This window comes from Enhydra lutris, unplaced genomic scaffold, assembly GCF_002288905.1.
Source record: "Enhydra lutris kenyoni isolate GAN:26980312 unplaced genomic scaffold, ASM228890v2 scaffoldscaffold36, whole genome shotgun sequence".
Classification (NCBI taxonomy): domain Eukaryota; kingdom Metazoa; phylum Chordata; class Mammalia; order Carnivora; family Mustelidae; genus Enhydra; species Enhydra lutris.
The window spans coordinates 2,716,493-2,735,795 of NW_019154120.1; the positions used below are offsets into that span (position 1 = coordinate 2,716,493).

The window sequence follows — 19,303 nt, forward strand, 5'->3', positions numbered from 1 at the left end:
AAGTCTGGGCGCTTTCCCTGTTGATGTTTCGGTCAATTGACATAATGACCACAATACAATAACAAAAGCTTCCAAACAATGCACACGTGTGGCTTCTCTTGGAAAACCGGAGCCGTGGCCACGGTTAGAGGGAGCCGAGCCGGGACGTGCCCCTGTGGACCAAAGCAGAGCTCTCGGCAGTTCTCCCGGGTCCCCAGACCTGGCCACGACCTGTCCCTACTGCCTCTAACCGACGCGCTAGTTCGCTGGCGCTGTCTGACCCACAAACTATTAGGTTTTTCTTCTGTGGTAAGAGCACACCGTCCGCTCTCACTGCTTATGGCATTAAGCGTTCATTTTAATCCACTAAAGCAGAGCTTCCAACTCCGCTGAGATGTCGGGGGAAGACACCTCGGCGGGGTCGACCATCTCTGAACTCCTCCGTCTCCCGTGCTTCCACCAGACCTGCTTTGCTGGTCTAGACCCTAGACCAGGGGTGTCCGGCCCTGAGCACACAGCACACCCCCCCCCCGGGGAGCCTGCAGATCAGCGACACCTGGGTCCCGCCTCACGGGCTCAGGCATGACTGGACTCAAGTCCTGCTCGTCGGGGTCCCTAAAGGCTCCCCCAGGTAACTCCATGTTTTGCCAAGAGTGAAAACCACCACTTGAGACCTTGCCGTGTTATTGCACGTAATAAGCTCTAAGACTAAAAAGTAATTTGAAAAACACTAATTGCTTGAGCACAGAGACACAGTCTGTACACAGAGAAAATACAAAGACCCTGATATAGGGTCAGCATTATTTTAAAAACTGCTGAATTGACTTCATCTCACAAAGATTTATGGTTTCGTATGGTTTTCCCATGCTGTACTTGTGTCAAAGACCAGTATTTTTTTTAATAAATCCTTATAAGGAAATATTTTTGCTTCATTGTGGGAAAGACCAAGATTTTGAACTCCTGTTAACTCACTACTTGATTCCAGGATCATAAAATCTTTAAATTGGATGTATTACCTAACACACTTTCCTCAAAATACTACAAAGTCTAGTCTCTGCCTACCTAGAAAGTTCAACGATGGAGAATGAAGGGCGCTCCTTTATGAAGACGTCTTTCCATCCCTGGATACCCGATACTATTAGGAAGTTATTATTTTAAGCAGATACTGTCCTCGCCTTGGTCCTGCCGAAGCCCAAATCACCTTTAAACCCAAGAGCGTCTGCTGCAGCCATGTATGCTGAATTCCGCTGCTCTTAGCTCATCCTAGTGGTCTAGTCTCCTTGGCGAGGAAAGTAGAGTTCCTGAAGTCATCCACAGCCAAAATGGCCCAAACTGATCTGAGCATGAGAGGACTTGTTTATTCATTTGACTCAAGGTCTGTGTGTCTCAGCACTCTAGAAATGAAGGATTACAAATATTCCTCCAACAGAGAACAACAACTGAGCAGGGGCCACCTAAAGGGGAGCTTGGGAGAAAACTTTGTACCACTGCACTAGAACAAACAAACGGAAGCCATACAGGACCATCAGGGTCACATCATGACTTAGCACAAACTAAAATAAGTACCATAAAGAGAAAAGTCCAATCTCACTCATCTTTACATCCCCAGGACAGTGCTGGGCACCGAGCAAATGCTCATTCAATAAACACGACCCTCACGGACGCCCACAGGAGGCTTCCTTCACTCCGGGACTGCCCCCCACCCCCGGCACAGGTGGCGTATACTGCCAGACCCCCAGCCGGTACCTGAGACCACAGGGTGCTGAACCCTTGCTGTATGGTTTTCTCCCACACAGACGTACCTCTCACTGACTCTAACTCGGAAATCAGGCACAGTGAGAGATTAACAGTAATAGAACAAGCAACTCCACGGTTTGCTGTGGAAGCCCAGTGAATGTGGTCTCTCTCCCTCTACATCTCTTACCAGGCGGCACTCACCCTTCCTCTTGCAACATCAAGCGAGACACCGTGACCCAGCATTCGTCTACCACAACCTTCTGGTAACAGGTCAGAAGAGGCCCACCTGCTTCCAACCGCAGGGAGCGGAAACCACAGGTATGAGGGGGGACTACTGTACGTATGCCCTAAGCTGAAACGTTGTTTAGTGGGCCTACTCCTAATGTCTTCTTGAGGTTTCCATTCTGCCATCCTTCCCTCTGGGAACTCTAGACCTCGAGTGTCTGCTCCTGTCGCCACCAACAGTGCTCCCACCATCACAGGACACACATGGCCCTCAAGAGCCTAGGCAGGGACCCTGCTCTCGGGAGCTGAGCTCTGCCATCCAGCCCCGAGCAGGGCCTGCCCATCACAGGAAGTTCTTTTGCATATGTGTTGAAGAAATTTAGTGATTCAGTGTAGGACTTATATTCAACAAGAAAAAATAATGCAACACACACTTCAGAGTCAAATCCCAACTCTGACACTAGCTGAGTGGACCTTCCACTCCACTCAAGCCTCTCTGACCTCTGTTCCCCATCTGTAAAAAGCCCCACCAACCTTCCAGGTTTCTCTTAAGAATAAAATCCATAATGGGAACAGAAAACAAAAGCATTTCAGATAATGAGAAACATTATTAAGACAGTCAACTGACAGAGCAACGGTCCTCAAACATTTTGATCTCAGGGTGTTTGTACATTTTTAAATATTACTGAGGACCCCAAAGACCCTAAATTTATACACATTATATCGTCATTTGCCCTACTAGAAATTAAAATTAAAACTGAGCACTTTTTAAAATATTTATTCACTTAAAAACAACCCTATTATATACACACTTTTATGAGAAATATATTCTCCAAAAAGGTGATTAAGAAGAGTTTTCTCTTTTACAAATCTTTTTTAATGTCCGGAGTCCTCATGTCTGCCTCTGCATTCCCTCCGTTGCTCTATGTCGTGTTTTATTTTCCTGCAAATTATCTTACTTGGAGTACGTTCAGCATGTTGTTTTCGAATGAAATGCAGGAGAACACCACAGCTTCCCACAGCGCGGGCCACGGCCGCCTGCATTCCAGCAGAGGCGTGAGCAACTGTAGCCGACTCGTACCATCAGCGCCCAGGGAAAGTGAGTGAAATAACTGGACAGTATCGCTATGAAAATGTGTGGTGGGCACAGCCCTCCGAGTGTCTCCAGGAACCACCGGTGAGAACCACTGTGGCCAAGGACGGCTGGTGTGCGACCTTCCTCTCAGACATGTCTGCGGGAGGCCTCTGCTGGGAGCTGGAGCACCAGGCCTAAGGCCGAGCAAGGGCAGGCGGACTCTCAGGAAGGTCAGGGCACAGGCCTCCACTGCCAGGCCGAGAACAGGACCCTGAGCCCTCCGCAGGCAGGATCAATTAGGATCCCGCAGGAATGTGGATTTTACCTTAAGGAATGAGCCAGCCTTTGAAGAGATTTAATCAGGGTGTGGCCATTTCATCTGCACCGTAAAGAGCCCCCCCAGGCTGATGGCCTAGGGCAGGGCGAGGCGCCAGCAAGTCCACCCACAGACCTGGAAAGGGGAGGCCACGGGAAACGTGGCTTCGAGGCAGAAGCTGCAAGAGTCGCTGTGAACGGTCTGGAGGACTCGGACGGGGACTACTTGTACCTTTAGGGCTGGACAAACCCAGGTGGACACTGAGGCCACTTGGGAAGCTGGTAGGGACGGGGGCTGTGTCCCGGCCTTGGGTGGAGGCGCCTTCCCCGCGGGCCGCCGCGACGCCCCGCACCTGCTGTTTTCGGCCATAAAGGACTGAACGGAACGAGGCCAGCGAGAGCAGAGCGCGGCCCTCAGGACCCGCCTGCACGCCACAGCCACGCATCCGACGCGGGGCTCCCGTCCCGCAGGACCCGGCCGGCCCGCACCGCTCCCGCCGCCGCCCCGGCTCCCGCACAGCCCGGCGAGGGCGCCGCGTCCTCCGAAATTCCCGTGGATGCCGACACGTCCGTGACCGCGTGTCCGGTCCGCGGCCGACCTGGAGGGCCTCGGGCATGGGGTCCGGCCGGTCCGTCCTCCGGCCAGTCCACGCCACTCGCTCGTCCGCGCCGCCCTCCTGCTCCACGCGGCGAGGCCCGCTCCGATCCGCCGCTCCCGCAAGGGACCCTTCTCCGTCGCGAAGAGCAGCGCAGGGGCCGCAGGCCGGCGCCCGTGGGTCCACCGACCGCTCCCGGGAAGGGGCCCGGGGTCCCAGAGCTGCGTCACCGGCCGGCGAGGGGACGAGGACCGGGAGTCCACGCGCCCCGGCCCGGCCCCCACGCAGCCGCCTCTGCCAGCGCTGCGGTCCCCCGGTCTCGGCCCCCGGGACCCCGCCCCCGCCGGCCCGCGCGCCCCGGGCCCGCCCCGGACCCTTCCCGGACCCTTCCCGGGCCTCCCCGGCGGGGCCGCGCCGCGAGCGCGCACTCGGCAGTCCGGGGCGACCAGGCCGAGCCGGTCGCCTCTCCCGCGGCCCGCCTGTGGGGAGGACCCCGCCGCCCGCCCGCCCGCCCGTGCCACGCGGGGCCCCGGAGACGCCGGCCCGATCCGGCCCTGCCCGGCCGCCCCGAGACCCGCCCCGGGGAGGGCGCCTCCCTCAGGAAGGCCGCCTCCCTCAGGAAGGCCTCCCGCCGCCGGGGAGCGCCGGGCCGGGCGGGCGGGCCCGGGAGGCCGGCTCCCTGCGGGCGGGCGGGCGGGCGCAGGACGGAGGGGGGCGGCCGACGGAGGGGAGCGAGGGAGGGGGGCGGCGGGGAGGAGGGCGGAGGGCGGCGGCGCGCACCTCGCCCCCGGCCCCGCCGCCGCCGCCCGCCCGGCCCAGGAAAGTAGGCCCAGCCCGGCGGAGGGGCCGCCGCGCCGCGCCGGTATCATTCCGCCCGCGCCCTGCGGCCGCCAGTCGGGCGGCGGCGGCGGCGGCGGGGACGGCGGTGGGGCGCGGCGGCGGCGGCCCCCGCCCCGACCCCGGCCCGGGCCCCGCTGCCCGCCCCCGGCCCGCCGCCCCCGGCCGGCCCGTTCCCGGCGCCCTCCGCGCCGCATCCGGGGACTATATTCGCGCGGAGCGGCACAGCGCGGCCGGCCGGGCCGGAGCCGCTTACCGGTGTCGCCGCGCGCCTTGCTCTCCTTGGGCTTCGGGGGGCGGCCCCGCGGCATCGTCGGCGGCGGCGGCGGACCACCCCTCGGCCGCACACACACTCACACACATACACTCGGCGGAGCGCGCACGCGCGGGGACCGGCCGCGGGGGCGCGGCGCGCGCCCGGCCGAGTGGCGGAGGCGGGCGGAGCGGCCCGGGCGGGCGGCCGCCGAGCCGGGTCCGAGCGCCCGCGGGCCTCACGGGGGGAAGGCGCCGGACCGCGCGAACGGGGGAGCTAGAACCGCGCCAACTTCGGCGGGTTCCATGGCCGGGCGGGCCGCGTTAGGGGCGTTGGGCGCGGGCGCGGGCGCGGGGTGGGGGCGGGGAGGGGCGCCGTGCGCATGCGCGTTCCGCCGTTCGGGCCTGGTGTGGACCGAGGGCGAGCGGGCCGCGGTCACCTGGCGGCCGCTGTCCCCGACGGCGGGCGTGCGGGGGGCGGGGGGGCCGCGCGTGCCCTGAGTCTCCCCCGGTCCCTGTTGGAGCGGGCGGCCGTGGTCACTCGCGGTCCCTCCTCAGTGCCGACGGCCGGCATGAGAGGGCGGGCGGCCCGAGGTCACTCTGGGTCCCCCCCCTCGCAGTCCGGACGGCCGGAGTGGGGCGGGCGGGCAGTGGTCACCCCTTAGTCCCGACGGACAGCACGAGTGGGGAGCGGGAGTGCTGTGGTCCCCCTCGGCCCTGGGCTGAGCCGGGCAGCCGTCCCAGCGTGTGTCCAGCCGACGTCACCCGCTGGGACAGCCGTCAGGAAAGCAAGAAAGGTGCCGTTCGACCCGGCCCAGGTGGTGAGAAGGAGCTTGCTGGGGGGAGGGGCGGGTCAGAGCCGGGGTCCCTGATGTGCCCGGGCCTCGGTGTGCCTGCCCGTGTTCCCGGAGTCCATGTAACTGCAGCGGGCAGCGGCGCGGCCGTCCCGGGCCCAGCCGCACGCGCGCTTCTGGGCAGGGCCGGGCCCACACTCCGCAGCCAGGGCCGTGGGCGGAGGGCGGGTTACAGTGTCCACTTGCACGTGTGTGCGTCTGTGGTTTCCGCTGACCCGCGCTGACCTCCGCGGAACCGTGAGTGCGGGGCCGAGCGGGAAGCCGTCCTCTGCCCCAGTCCCGGCCGCCCCAGGAGAGTGAAGCCGTGCGCTGCGATGACCCCCTGCATGCCAGGCGTTCCGGGGCCACAAGGGGAAAACAGTGTCTTCCCCCCAAAATCTTGCAGCTATGGGACAAGAAAGACAAAAGTAGCCAATAATGATAAAGATTTTTAAAATGTAATGGAGAAATTTAAGGACGACATAAATTATGGTTGGAAAAATAAATAAGAAAGACACTCTTAACTAAAATTTGGTCAGTGCCTGCATTCTGCCCAGAGATGGTAAGAATAGGGCTTCCCAGGGAGAGGGAGCAGGGTAAAAGAGGGGGGGAGTGTATTTTCTCAGGAGCTTTATATCTGTTCACTTTTGTTTACATGTATTCATTCAAATCCTGATATTCAAATCCTGGAAAAAAGAAAAAACATGCAATAATCCTATTTGAAGAGAAATAAGCTCAGAGAGGTTACTAAACCTCTGACATCAGCCAGAGAATAGCAAATGTTAACATCTTTTTAACTACTCACATTTGAGTGTTGTACGTAATCCTGCAAGGTGCCATTTTACAGACGGTAGTGCTGAGGTTCAGAGGGGCTAAATGCGATGAAGGGTGCATAGCCCAAGGGAAGTCCAGGGTGCAAACCATATGTGCTCACCTGTTCATCCGTGTACATGCTTGGATCAAAACAAATACACATATGTTTAGACAAAATATGACCATTACATATGCATATCAGGTCTCGCATAGGTATAAGGCTGAGAAAAAGACTGGACTCAGATTATAAGAATCTTGGGTCATTTGTAAGTCAATTTGGATGATAATATGTATGTATGTGTGTATATGAATGTATGTGTATAAAATTCTGTTCTGAAAATGATTTGAAGCAATTTATATCAGTAAAACATAGATGAGGAAATCAGGATGAAGGAAGAAATTAGAAAATCCAAGGGAATAAGTACCTAAGCTAGGAAGTCCTATGTAGTTAAAAAAAAAAAAAAAAGTGAATAGGAAATTCAATTCCAGGTAGAAGTAGATGTGATTAGTTACAAGATTCTCACTTGTCCACAGAAAACAGCTGTATTCCGATGTCGTTTTATAAGATTGTTTCTTTTTTTTACTATCCATACACGTATCATCTGTAAACAGAAGGTTTTACTTCTTCGCTTATGACTTGGATGCCTTCTGTTTCTATTTCCTGCCTCATTGCTCTGGTTAGGACTTCTAGTACGACACTGAATAGGAGTAGGCCGAGGGGACACCCTTGTCTTTTTCCTGAGCTTAGAAAGCTCTGAACACCTCACCGTTGAGTATGATGTTCGCTGTGGGTTGATCATAGAGTGCCTTTATTTTGTTAAGATGCCTTCTTTATGTACCCAATTTGTTGGGAGCTTTTATCATGAAAGGATGTTGAATTTTATCAAATGTTTTTTGCTGCATCTATTGAACACGTATGTTTTGTTCTATTAATGTATCACATTAAGTTACATTGCTTTCCAAGGATAAGTTACACTTGATTGTGGTGTACGTTCTTTTAATGTGCTGTTGCATTCGGTTTGCTAGTATTTTATTGAAAATGTCTGCGTATATTCCTTCATCAGGAATACTGACCTATAGTTTCGGTTTTTTTTTTTCTCGTATCCTTACCTGGCTTTGGTATCAGGATACTCCTGGCCTCATAGAATGAGTTCAAGAGTGTTTCCCCTCCTCAGGTTTTTGGAACAGTTTAAGAAGGATTCATGTTATTCTTTAATGTTTAGTAGAACTCACTGGTGAAACCGTCTGCTACTGGTCTTCTCTTTGGTGGGAGGTTTTTTATTACTGTCTTAATCTCCTTCCTCACTGGTCAGTCCAAATTCTCTGTCTCCATGACTCGGGCTTGGCAGCTTGCGCACATCCGTTTCTGGACTCACGCTCTTCGGTGTCTCAGAGGTCCCTCGGAGGGCTGCTCTTTTCTTCCAGCTCATTTTTAAACTGATTCCTAAAGCAGACATAAAAAGGGGGACAAAAACATAGGCCCCCCAGAACCAGCACACAAGGCACAGCTAGGGGACAGGCCAACTCCCCCGAAGACGCATTTGAGCGTCTCCCTTAGGGCGTCCTCTCCCTAGAGGCGTCTGCTCTTCCGACAGCATGACAGTCCTCCCCTTGCCTTTATGGCTGCGCGGGCTTTTTACATGTCTTTGGATAAATGAAGTCTTGGTCAGTTTTCAGCTTTGTCAGAGTTTTCTGAGTTCTTCCGTGCCTGGCATCTTTGCGGCACGCGTGTTTGTGACATTCACGGATGCTGGTGCCTGTGGCCGTGCACTTGTACTGTTGTAGAGCGTTTCCTTGTGAGACTGCGCGCGTCGGGTCCGTTGTCGACAGACTTCCGGGTTATGTCCAGTTGTTTTTTGGGGGTTTGTTTGTTTGTTTTTAGGAATATGCTGCGTGTTGCACTTGCCTTCTGGTATTGGTCTTTTTTTTTAAATACAGGTTGAAAAGTATTTCTTAATTTTTGCTTTCAATTTGTCCCATGTCAGCTGTTTACTTTTCTCCACTTTCTTTCCCTTTTTTGGACTGACCGTTTCCCCCCCGTTCTCCTTTTTCCCCGTTGCTAGTTTGAAAGTGATGTACTCATTCCATGAAGAGTAATGAAGAAACTTCAAGATGATACTTACAAAAGTCGAAGGTTAACGTCTTTTCCCTTCTCCTAATTTATAAACTATTGTTTGGTGTTTTAATTCTACTTTAAACTGCGAAAGGTACTATTGTTTTATTTAGTCTAATTTGTGTAAATACACTTACATATTCTAGTGTACTTATATTTTGATTTTTCTTGTCCTCTACACTCTTTATGTCCCCAGACTTCACCTCCTATCTCTCTTTCTGTCTCACATACACTCTTTACAGTTTCACTGAGAGAACAGGACTAGCAGCAAACATTCTGTCATTTTTTGTGTACCTGAATATGTCCTTATTTTGCCCTCATTCTTAAAAGATGCTTTTTCTGGTAAAATAATTCTAGGTTAACACTTGTTTTCTTTCAATCCACTGAAAATATTCCACTTTTAGATTAGTTTCTGTTGCAAGTGATGACGCGTCGGTTCTCAGTCTTTTCCTTTGCAGGTCATTTTTCCTCACTGGAAGCTTCTGTGACCTTCTCTCGGCCGTCGCCGTCACTGACTTGCAGACCGGTCACGGGGTGCCGGTGTGGATTCTTCCATTTACACACTCAGGGATTCAGTAGGAATTCTCAGGGACTGTAGCTACAAAGGCGGCCTTAGCCTTATTCTTTCTCTTTCTCTTTCTCTTGGAATTCCAGACAGATTTATGAGAGACCTGCTTATTTTAGACTCCATTTTTCTTAACTTTTCTTTCATATTTTCTCTGTATTTTATCTTGGATAATTTTTTAAAGATTTATTTTGCAATTCACCAATTTTATCTTCTGCCATGACTTAAGTTAAACCTACCCATTGAGTTTGATAATTCAGTTATGTTTTATTTATCTTTTATAATTTCGTTCTTTTTCAAATCTATGGTAAACTTTTCCACTTTTTAATGACAAAATTATCAAGCATGAAAATAGTTGAAAAAATAGTATAATGAACTGCTATATATTGAACACTAGATTCAACAGTCTTAATATTTTTTGCCATATTTGCTTTATAAATTTATTTGTCTTTTTTAAAAAGATTTTGTTTATTTGACACAGAGAGAGAGATCACAAGGAGGCAGAGAGGCAGGCGGAGAGAGAGGGGGAAGCAGGCTCCCCGCTGAGCACTGAGCCCGAAGCAGGATCATGACCTGAGATCATGACCCGAGCCAAACGCAGAGGCTTAACCCACTGAGCCACCCAGGCGCCCCATCTATTTATTTTTCTATTGTCTTTTGTTTTTCTGTGTGTGCAGTTTTCATTTCTTGTAATTCTGTTTTTGCCAAGCTTTTTGAAATAAGCTGTAGACATCACAACGTATTACCCCTAACTGCACTGATACAGTGTACATATAACTACTTCAGCATAGCTCTCTAAGAATACATGTCTTTCCTTACATATCCATGATATCATTACTATAGCTAAGAAAAATATCAGTAATCTAATGTATTTAATATCTAGTCTATATTAAAATACTCCCAGTTGTCTCATGTTTATTTCACCAATCAAGATCCAAAAAGGACTCTTTTTTCCCCAACACTTTATTTATTTGACAGAGAGGGAGAGAGAGAGCACAAGCAGGGGGAGCAACAGAGGGAGAGGGAGAAGCAGGCTCCCCCAGGGCATGAAGCCCCATTCGGGACTAGATCCCAGGACCTTGGGATCATGACCTAAGCCAAAGGCAGATGCTTTGCTGACTGAGCCACTGCCCCATTGAAGACTCATGTCTTCAATTCTTACTCTGCCTCGTTTTATTATTTTTTTTAAAGATTTTATTTATTTATTTGACACTCAGAGATCACAAGTAGGCAGAGAGGCAGGCAGAGAGAGAGGAGGAAGCAGGCTCCCCGCCGAGCAGAGAGCGCAATGCGGGGCTTGATCCCAGGACCCTGGGATCATGACCTGAGCCGAAGGCAGAGGCTTTAACCCACTGAGCCACTCAGGCACCCCTTCCTCATTTTATTTTTAACAGCTTTGCTGAAATATAACTAATGTACAGCAAAGCACATATTAAAGGGTGAAGTATGATAAATTTTGACATATGTATAAAACGTGAAGCCATCGATACAATCAAGGTGTGAACATACCCTATCACCCAAACACTTCCTTGTTTCCCTGTGCACCCATCCCATCTCCCTGATCCCCAACTCCCAGGCAACTGCTGATCTTTTTGTCACTATAGATTAGAGCGCATTTTCCAGAGCTTTATATAAATGCAATTGTATGATATGTACCCTTTTTACCTAACTTCATTCATTGTGAATAATTATGAGATTTACCCACGTTGTTGTAGTAGTCAATAGTTTATTCCATTTTACTGCCGAGTATTTTCTTTTTTTTACTGAGATACAGTGTACGTATGACATTCGCTTCAGTTGTGCAGCACAATTACATGTAACTGTATATATTGCGAGATAAACCTGATGAGTCTAGTTAACATCAATCATCACACAGAGTTACTGGGTTTTATCCTTGTGAAAGTTTGTACGATCTACTCTCTTTGCGGCTTTCAAATACACGGTACGGTGTTATTAACTATGGTCACGTTCCCCTTTCAGGACTTAGTTCTTTTATAAAAACACAGAATGCTTCATCAACTTGAGTGTCATGCTTGCACGGACGCGTGCTACTTCTCTCTGTATCCTTCTGATTTTATCAGATGTGCTGCCGAAGCAAGCACTGAGTGGTATTTCATTTTATGGACAGACCACCGTTTCGTTACCCACCGACCTGCTGATGGACCCTTGGGTTGTTTCCGGTCTTCAACTCTTTCAAACAGGACCCAGACTAGGGCGAAAGAACAAGGCAGCTCGTGCTCACTCTCAGGTTCACACACATTCCACGTGCCTCACCTCGCGTGGGTCTGGGTCACAGACGACACTGCTAGGAACATGTGCATCAAGTCTGGACACGGACATGACACATGCCTTCGTTTTTCCTGGGTAAATACCTAGGCGTGGAGTGGCAGGGTCAAAGGGTACATGCTCTTTTCACTTTTTTAGAAGCTGCTAAACTGCTTTCCAAAATAGTTGTGACCGCCTGACCTTTGTACAAGCCACGTAGGGCATTCCGGTCCCTCCGCTTACTCCAGCACTCGGTATGGTTAGCCTTTTGGGTTTCAGTCTTTCCCGTAGATGTGTCATGATACCTCACTGTGCCTTTGCCTTTCTCTAATAACTCATGAAACTGAGCATCTTTTCATCTGCTTATTTGCGATCTGTGGATTGTCCTTGAGGTAGTGTCTTTTCAAATCTTTTGCCCATTTGTAACTGGATTGTTTGGCATCTCTGAGATGCAGAGGTATCTGATACCTCAAATGCGGTTTCTTGCCAGGTACAGGTTCTGTAGTACTTGCTCCTAGTAGGTGGCTTGCCTTTTCATTGCCTTAACATTGTCCTTTGAATGGCATGAGTTTCTGGGTTTATCAAAGTTCACATGATCAATTGTTTCATGCTTTTTGTGTCATTTCAAGGAAATTTTCCAAGTCCAAAGTCATTAAGATTTTCTGTTTACTTTTGGAAATCTTAGCTCTTAGATTTTGGTCTTTTTCCGTTATGGTTAATTTTAAATTTGGTCTGAGGTAATGGTTGAGTTTCATTTTCTCAACACGATATCCAGTAGCTCCATCACAACTTGATAAAAAGGTGATTACTTCTCCGTTGAAATGCCTGGTCAACATTGTTTAAAATTAATTGATCATGTATGTACAGGCCTATTTTGGAGTCTATTCTGTTCTACTTTTGTGTTTCTCTTACTTCTAATGCCACACACATTTCCTGAATTTTGAAATCAGCTTGTCAATCTCCAAAAAAAAAAATTTTTTTTAAAGGCAGCTGAGATTTTTTTAATAGAATTGCTTCAAAAAAAAAAAAAAAAAAAAAAGGATTGTTTTGAATCCATAAATTGATTTGTGAGAAATTCACACCTTCACCATGTGGAGTTACCTGGTCTATGACCACAGTCTCTCTCCCAGTCACTCAAGTCTCCTTTTGTGTCTCATTCTGAGTTTTATAAGTTTCCGGTGCTCAGGTCTTGCCCATCTTTTGTCAAATATATCCTTCCAAGGTAGTTAATATTTTTTGTGTCACATTAAATTTATTGCTTACTAGTGTCAAATTGATAGTTCTACTTTTTAAAAATTGGTTGTTTATCCTAAAAACTTAAAAGTTGTAGCTTTTTCTGTAGATTCCAAAAGTTTTTTTAAATAAATGATTATGATTTCTGAGAATAAACTATTTTCACTTCTTTTCTAATATGGAACTGGCTTTTTTCCTTTTTCTGGCTTTATTGCATTGGCCATAACTTCTAATACTAGTTCTAATACTAATGCACAGACATAGTAACAGCAACTATCTTTCCCTCCCTGATACTAGAGGGAAGGGAATCCGACTGTCACTATGAACTGGGATATTAGCTACAGGTTTTCTGGGGTTGCCCTTTACCATATTGAGGACATTTCCTCCTTTTCCTAGAGGAGAGTTTCTGTCATGAATAAATATTGCACTTGCTGACATTTTCTTACGAATTTTTGCATCTGTGTTCATGAGGAATATCAGTTTGTAGTTCTTTTGTTGTTTTCTTATTCCTGTGTTTTTCTGGTCTTTGTATTGGGTCAATGCTAGTCTCATAAATTGAACTGTGAGGCATTCCTTTCTCTTGAATTTGATGGAAGAGTTTAGCATTAGCACACTGTCCTTTCCAAGTCTTAACAATGTTTGGCCTTTTTAATTTGTTGTGTTTTTTTAAAGATTTTATTATTTTGTGTGTGTGTGTGTGAGAGAGAGAGAGAGCGCACACAAACAGGGAGGGGCAGAGGGAGAAGCAGGCTCCCTGCTGAGCAGGGAACCCAATGCAGGACTCAGTCCCAGAACCCTGGGATCATGACCTGAGCCAAAGGCCAACGCTTAACCAACTGAGCCACCCAGGTGCCCCAATCTGTTTTTGTTCTGTTTCTCAGGTTCCAAAATAGGATTCAAGTTAAGGGTAATGAAGAAGAAAACAAAAATGCTGGGCATTAATCATTTGCGGCCAGGCACATTTACACGTTTAATCTCTGTTAGTTACCCCAGGACTAGAAGAGTGCATTATACTCCCATTTTACAAGTTTATCAAAGGAGGTTAAATAACTTGCCTAGTTATGGGCAGTCCTGGAGTTCAGATTGGAAAGCACATCTCCAAGTCTCCAGAAACTGTATCCTCTTTCCTACACCAGATGAGCAAATCGAATTGTCCATCTCGTAGTCTGAGAAACTAAGGTCTGGGAGTATGAATTTAACTTCCCTTCATAGTCGCTGAATGCACAGGTTGTGTACTGAACTAGACTCTGTAGTCCCCCTGCCGTTGAAGCTGCCTGGGGTAGTTCCAGAAATAAACTAACTTAGTTTGACACCAAAGAAAATAGAAATAACGTGATAATTGAAGCAACAGCACTATAATATGAAGACACGAGGAAGAGATGAATTTGCTGAGTCCGAGCTGGAGTTCGTAGTGATGCCAATCGGTTCCGACTCGTGACTCTTTCAAAAGCATGCAGCAGCCCAAGAAAATGGGCACAGTCCGCATGGAAGCGGGGTGTGAGGACTGGCAAAACTGACTGGGAGGGTCGGGGGGCATGATCTCCCCAGCGTGATTTTACTTTTTTTTTTTTTTTTTTAAGATTTTATTTATTTGACAGGCAGAGATCACAAGTAGGGGGAGAGGCAGGCAGAGAGAGAGGAGGAAGCAGGCTCCCTGCTGAGCACTGAGCCACCCAGGTGCCCCTCCCCAGCATGATTTTAGAAAGCACAATCAGCTGATAGGAAAGAAGGAGTGATGTTCATTCAAATTAGAAAGCAAATGATGTGCCAATGTCTTGAATAATAGGGAAAGAATGAGGCTTAATGAGGACACGGGACATGCCCACTAGCAGTGATGGAGTGGAACGGGGAAAAGGAAGTCTGCCATCAGGGACGGGCTCTAAAAACCATCAGAGGGCAGAACGATTGTGAGTGACGACAAGTTCCGCGCAGGATCATGTAAGAGACGGCTTCAGCTTATGTGTCTACCTTGCGTGTGTCATCTGCCTTCTCAACCATCTCCTGGGTGCTCACTACACGCCAGGTGCCATGGCTCCCTCTTCAAGAACACGTGAAGGGGGCGCCTGGGTGGCTCAGTGGGTTAAATCCTCTGCCTTCAGCTCAGGTCATGATCCCAGGGTCCTGGGATCGAGCCCCACATCCGGCTCTCCGCTTGGTGGGGAGTCTGCTTCCCCCTCTCTCTCTCTGCCTGCCTCTCTGCCTACTTGTGATCTCTCTCTCTGTCAAATAAATAATAAAATCTTTAAAAAAAAAAAAAAAAGAACACGTGAAGGACAAGCTCTTGCACTCCTGTATCTGCCAAAGTAGTGAGCGGAGAAACACGGGGATGTGAGGGGTTCGTGTACCAGAAAGTTAAAGTGGCATTGGAAAGAGAATGCGGATTTTAGCTTCTTTATGCCAAAGACGACTTGTTACAGAGGTACCGTGTCTGCTCTCCAAAGCTGTATGCATAGATTCAGTCCTGAAATGCTACAGAAAGAATAGGCAAAACATCAAAATTCTGAAGAAAATCTGCATATAGCCCTAATAATAGGAAGAATGGGTCATTTAAATTCAGTTTGGGGGCATTCTGATCTCGCAGTCTTCCCAGGTGGTTCTTCTTTTTCCCCTTTCTGTGAACCGCTTGACTGTGTTATCGCCAGATACCTGTAATCCAGCTTGAGGCCCCCGAGGAAGCTGGGGCCCGGGGCTGACGGACCTCTCTTGCTCGGCGCAGATGGCGAGAAACACAGAGCAGCCAAGCACGGTCCCTGCGATCTGCGCCACCGCAGCCCCGTCCCTGTGGCCCTCGGCACCTTACGTCATCGTCTGTCCTTCACTCACCTGTGTCGCACAAGTGACCGCCGGCCTGCGGATCCCCGGAGGAAGGTGGTCCCGCAGCGGGCGCTCGGGGTCTCGAACCTTCCTCCCAGCCAACGACCCTCACACAAGCCCGGCCTCACCTGCCCGGCAGGTGGAGCAGATACGTGTGATCTCCGGCTCTTCGCACACACTCAGCTCGCGGCAGCGGCCTACGGTCCACGCAGTGTGGCGGGCGCTCTGCGAAGCCTCTGCACGTCTGGCACGTCGTCTCCCGCAGAACCCTCGCAGAGGCCGACAGTAAGCTTTTCACTCCAGATGCCAGGCTGTGCCACCCCAGGAGACCACGTCACCCTTCTAGGTCTCGAGTGGCAAAGGCTGAGCCCGCAGCTCTCGTGGTTTTAATGCCCCGTCATGCTCTGCGCTTCAACCTGAACACTTCAGACACTATTTCTTTGTAGGAAGAGCCTGCTGGGACAGTGACGGTCCTGAACTTATACATCACCAGGGCTCCCCGCCTGCCTGTGGGTCACAGGGGTGAGTCACGCTTGCTGTAATAAAAACAGACATGGGCCAACAAGTCACCGGCAGCCCCGGCTCCATTTCCGCAGCTCGGTGAGGCCTGCACCCCTCTCTGGGGAGGTCAAGTGCACAGAGGCAGCCATGCTGAAAGAGGGGACCACACCCCACCCCATTCCTGTAGAATCCTAAACACAGCCAGCCCCCTGCCCAGGAAGGTGACCCCAGGGCCGAGTGATAGAGGAAAGGGGCACGTTCCAAAGCCTCGCCACTGCTGACCCTTCCTGTCCCTCTCCCGCTCTCCACGAGGACCTCTGCGCCCACCCACCGCTCGCACTTGCGGAGCGCGGCTCCCCGTTACTGCTCCCTTCCCTGCAGAACTTGCGAGGGGCCTTCTCAAACCACTTTCAGCTGGTCTTCCCTTCAGTCCTCCAGAACTCCTTAGGGCACCCAGGTCAGACCGCCACGACTCTGCTCTCTCCATCCGCTGCCCTGCTCTCCCTGACTTCTGGTGGCTGGGCGGCCGGTGACCCGCTCAGCTCGCCCCCACCTCCCGCAACTGCACTTGGCCCTGGGCTGCTCCCCACGGTCCGGCTGGTGTCTCAGCTGGCACCCATCTGCAACACACTCTCTGCTTCTTGAGCTGCTCGGGCTGTGCCTCCAGCCCCTCCCTGTGAGTGGGGCCCCTCCAGCACCAGCCTGGTCTTCCCATAGCCACGTGCCAGCATCTCTTCAATGGCTTCGAAGCCATCTCACCCACCGGAACGGCCTTCCTCCCGCCAAGCTCGCGTGTCGGTTGAGGATCTGGGCGCCCGGGACGTGGCTTGCGGGCTTTCCCGTGCTGGTCCCTGCTGTCTCAGCAGTGGTGTCTGGGGCATGCTTTGTAGCTCCGCACCACGTTTCGCTAACCTCAGCCCCATCTCCTTCCCCAGCCCGGCTGCCAGAACTTCCCCTGCGTCATCTTTCCCTGCTTCGTCCCAAGCTCAGGCTAGGCTCCCAGTTGGCCTGCGTTCCAAACCCGCCTCTCCGTTTCACCCGCCAGCCTGCCTGCCGGGTGAGCATTCCGAAATCCAAACCTGGCCTTTTCACTCCTAAGCTAACCTGTTCTGAGGTGCTGTCAATCCCTGCACTCTGGATTTTCGAATATACTATGCCATGCTAAACCGCACAGAAGTGTGTAAATACTGCTCCCGACACTGCACACTCAGCACCGCACCTGCCCAGGCATCCCAGGCGGGAGACCCCTGTCCTCAGGGCCTCTGTGTGGCCCAACGGCAGGGGACACGCCCAGGGGTGGAGCCATGCGCCCTCCCAGCTGCATGAGCAGCCCTGCACAGGCTCCCTGTGCCCCAGGCTCCCCCTCCGGGCAGTCGCCCCCAGCCACGGAGCTCACCTTCAGGTGCTTGCTCTCTCCGTGTCTCAAAGCTGTGAGCAGGACTGCTCCGCCCACTTCGTGTAAGTGCTGGCGACCCCCATATGCTTGGGCATCTGCGTCCCTGTCCGTAGGATGACTGTGCGCGCTGTCTTCACCTTCACGGCTGCAACCGTTGCACTGTGTGACCATACTGCGATTTTCTTAATCTCTTATGCTGATGAAGATTAGGCTACCTTCAATTTTTTCTTTGCTACTACAAGTATTATTGCTCCAAACGTCCCTCTACATGTCTCCCTGGGCTGTAGGAGTGGAGTTGCTGCGGTTTAACGTGATTTTCTAACATGAGCACAAGCATTTACATTCTCACCAGCCATTTTCACTGTCTGAAAATCCCTAGTGCTCTGTCCCCATCCCTTGGAGTACTACCAGGCTTCTCAATTTTTGCTGACCTGTGAGGTTTTATGTTTTCTTCGTTTTTCTAGTGAGGCTGAACCTCTCATTTGCTTCTCCTCTTCAGTGATTTGCCTGTTTTTGTTTTTGCCTATTTTAAAAATTCAGTTTTATATATTTTCATTGATTTATTGTAACTTTATATATTCTGGATAATATTGTTTTATTGATAAATACAGGTATTTTATGAGACAGACACTAATGTTTTATCACAAAATCCAAGTTTTAATTTGATTGTAATTTCATGTACCGGCCTTTTCCCCAACCCAGGGAATGTTTCCATCATGACATTCGTGATCCTTTCTTATTCACCTCAAGAGCCTTTCCTGGCTTCCCAAGGCTGCGTGTCCCCTGTCGTCTCTGTCCCCCACAGTAGTGACGCTCACGGCTGCCTGTGCTTCTGTCAGACCCAGCTTTTGCCCCGACCCGGCCTGGATGAAGCGTCCTCCGTCCGCAGCCAAACTCCTCCCCACCGTCACTTTGGTTATCTGAGGGGCTGCTTTTCCCAACCAGATTTTGGGAGTTTAATCCCTTTTGTTCAGACAGGGGGATCTGTAGGAAGCACCAGGGCCCTTCAGACTCAGGATCCACACGGGGAGGGGGAAGGGGTGGGTGGTCTGGGTGCGAAAGCACCTCCGTCAGAGCTGGGAAGCCAAGAGCAAAACCAGGTATCTGGAGGAGCGTGGTGGAGAGTCGGGACGTACTTGGCTCATCCCACAGCCAGGCGCCAGCGTGTGGACGGGAATCCATCCCGGGGAGCAACAGGGAAAACTCACCTGGACAGCGGGGTGAGGTCCGGGGCTGAAGGTGGGGAAGGGGGCCCAGGGGAGTTAAGAGCTCGCAGGTGGGACTGTGCTCCCTTCACTGTGTGTGGGCGGGTCCCAGGCTGGCTGCTGCCAGCCAGAGCTTCGCAAGGTCACCCAGGACGCTGTGCAGTCACCGCGGCTCTCCCCTGTGCCAGGACCCCACAAGGTGCAGAAGGGCTGCTCAGGGCTAATGTCAGTCAGTGCCCCCTCCTGCACACCCTGCCCCCCCCCGGGCGGGGGTCACTGCTGATCCAAAAGAACAGGGCTGGGCTCCACCATCATGTCACTAGATGCAGGGAGGACAGTTCACACACAGAAATGGGGGAGAGGGAGGGAGAGAAGAGGAAGGAGGGAGAGAGGCGGGAGCGCCATCTGGTGGCAGGTCCTGCCACCAGCATGTCCTCCTCCGGGCGAGGCCCACAGGAGCCCGTCATTGCTGGACGCTCCCTGGCTCTTGAAACAGCAGGTAACCTCTGCTTCCCGAACAACAGCGCAGAGCGGGCTCTCAGTGGACAG

General features: G+C 51.2%; 2 protein-coding genes across 2 annotated transcripts in view; one reads left to right on the top strand and one right to left on the bottom strand.

Annotated features, from left to right (window-relative positions):
- Nucleotides 1-5,052, bottom strand: part of LOC111154305 (zinc finger protein 236) — a 103,896-nt gene extending 98,844 nt beyond the window's left edge. The window contains exon 1 of the mRNA XM_022513818.1: nt 5,021-5,052. The gene's annotated coding sequence lies outside the window, so the exon portion shown is untranslated. The remainder of the gene's footprint in view (nt 1-5,020) is intronic.
- A 347-nt stretch (nt 5,053-5,399) lies between these two features.
- LOC111154223 lies at nt 5,400-18,064 on the top strand. Its single transcript, XM_022513702.1, has 3 exons — nt 5,400-5,484; nt 5,541-5,837; nt 15,555-18,064. Exons 1-3 carry the CDS (start codon nt 5,400-5,402, stop codon nt 16,040-16,042), a joined length of 870 nt encoding a protein of 289 aa, XP_022369410.1. The 3' UTR covers nt 16,043-18,064.
- The last annotated feature ends 1,239 nt before the right edge of the window (nt 18,065-19,303 follow it).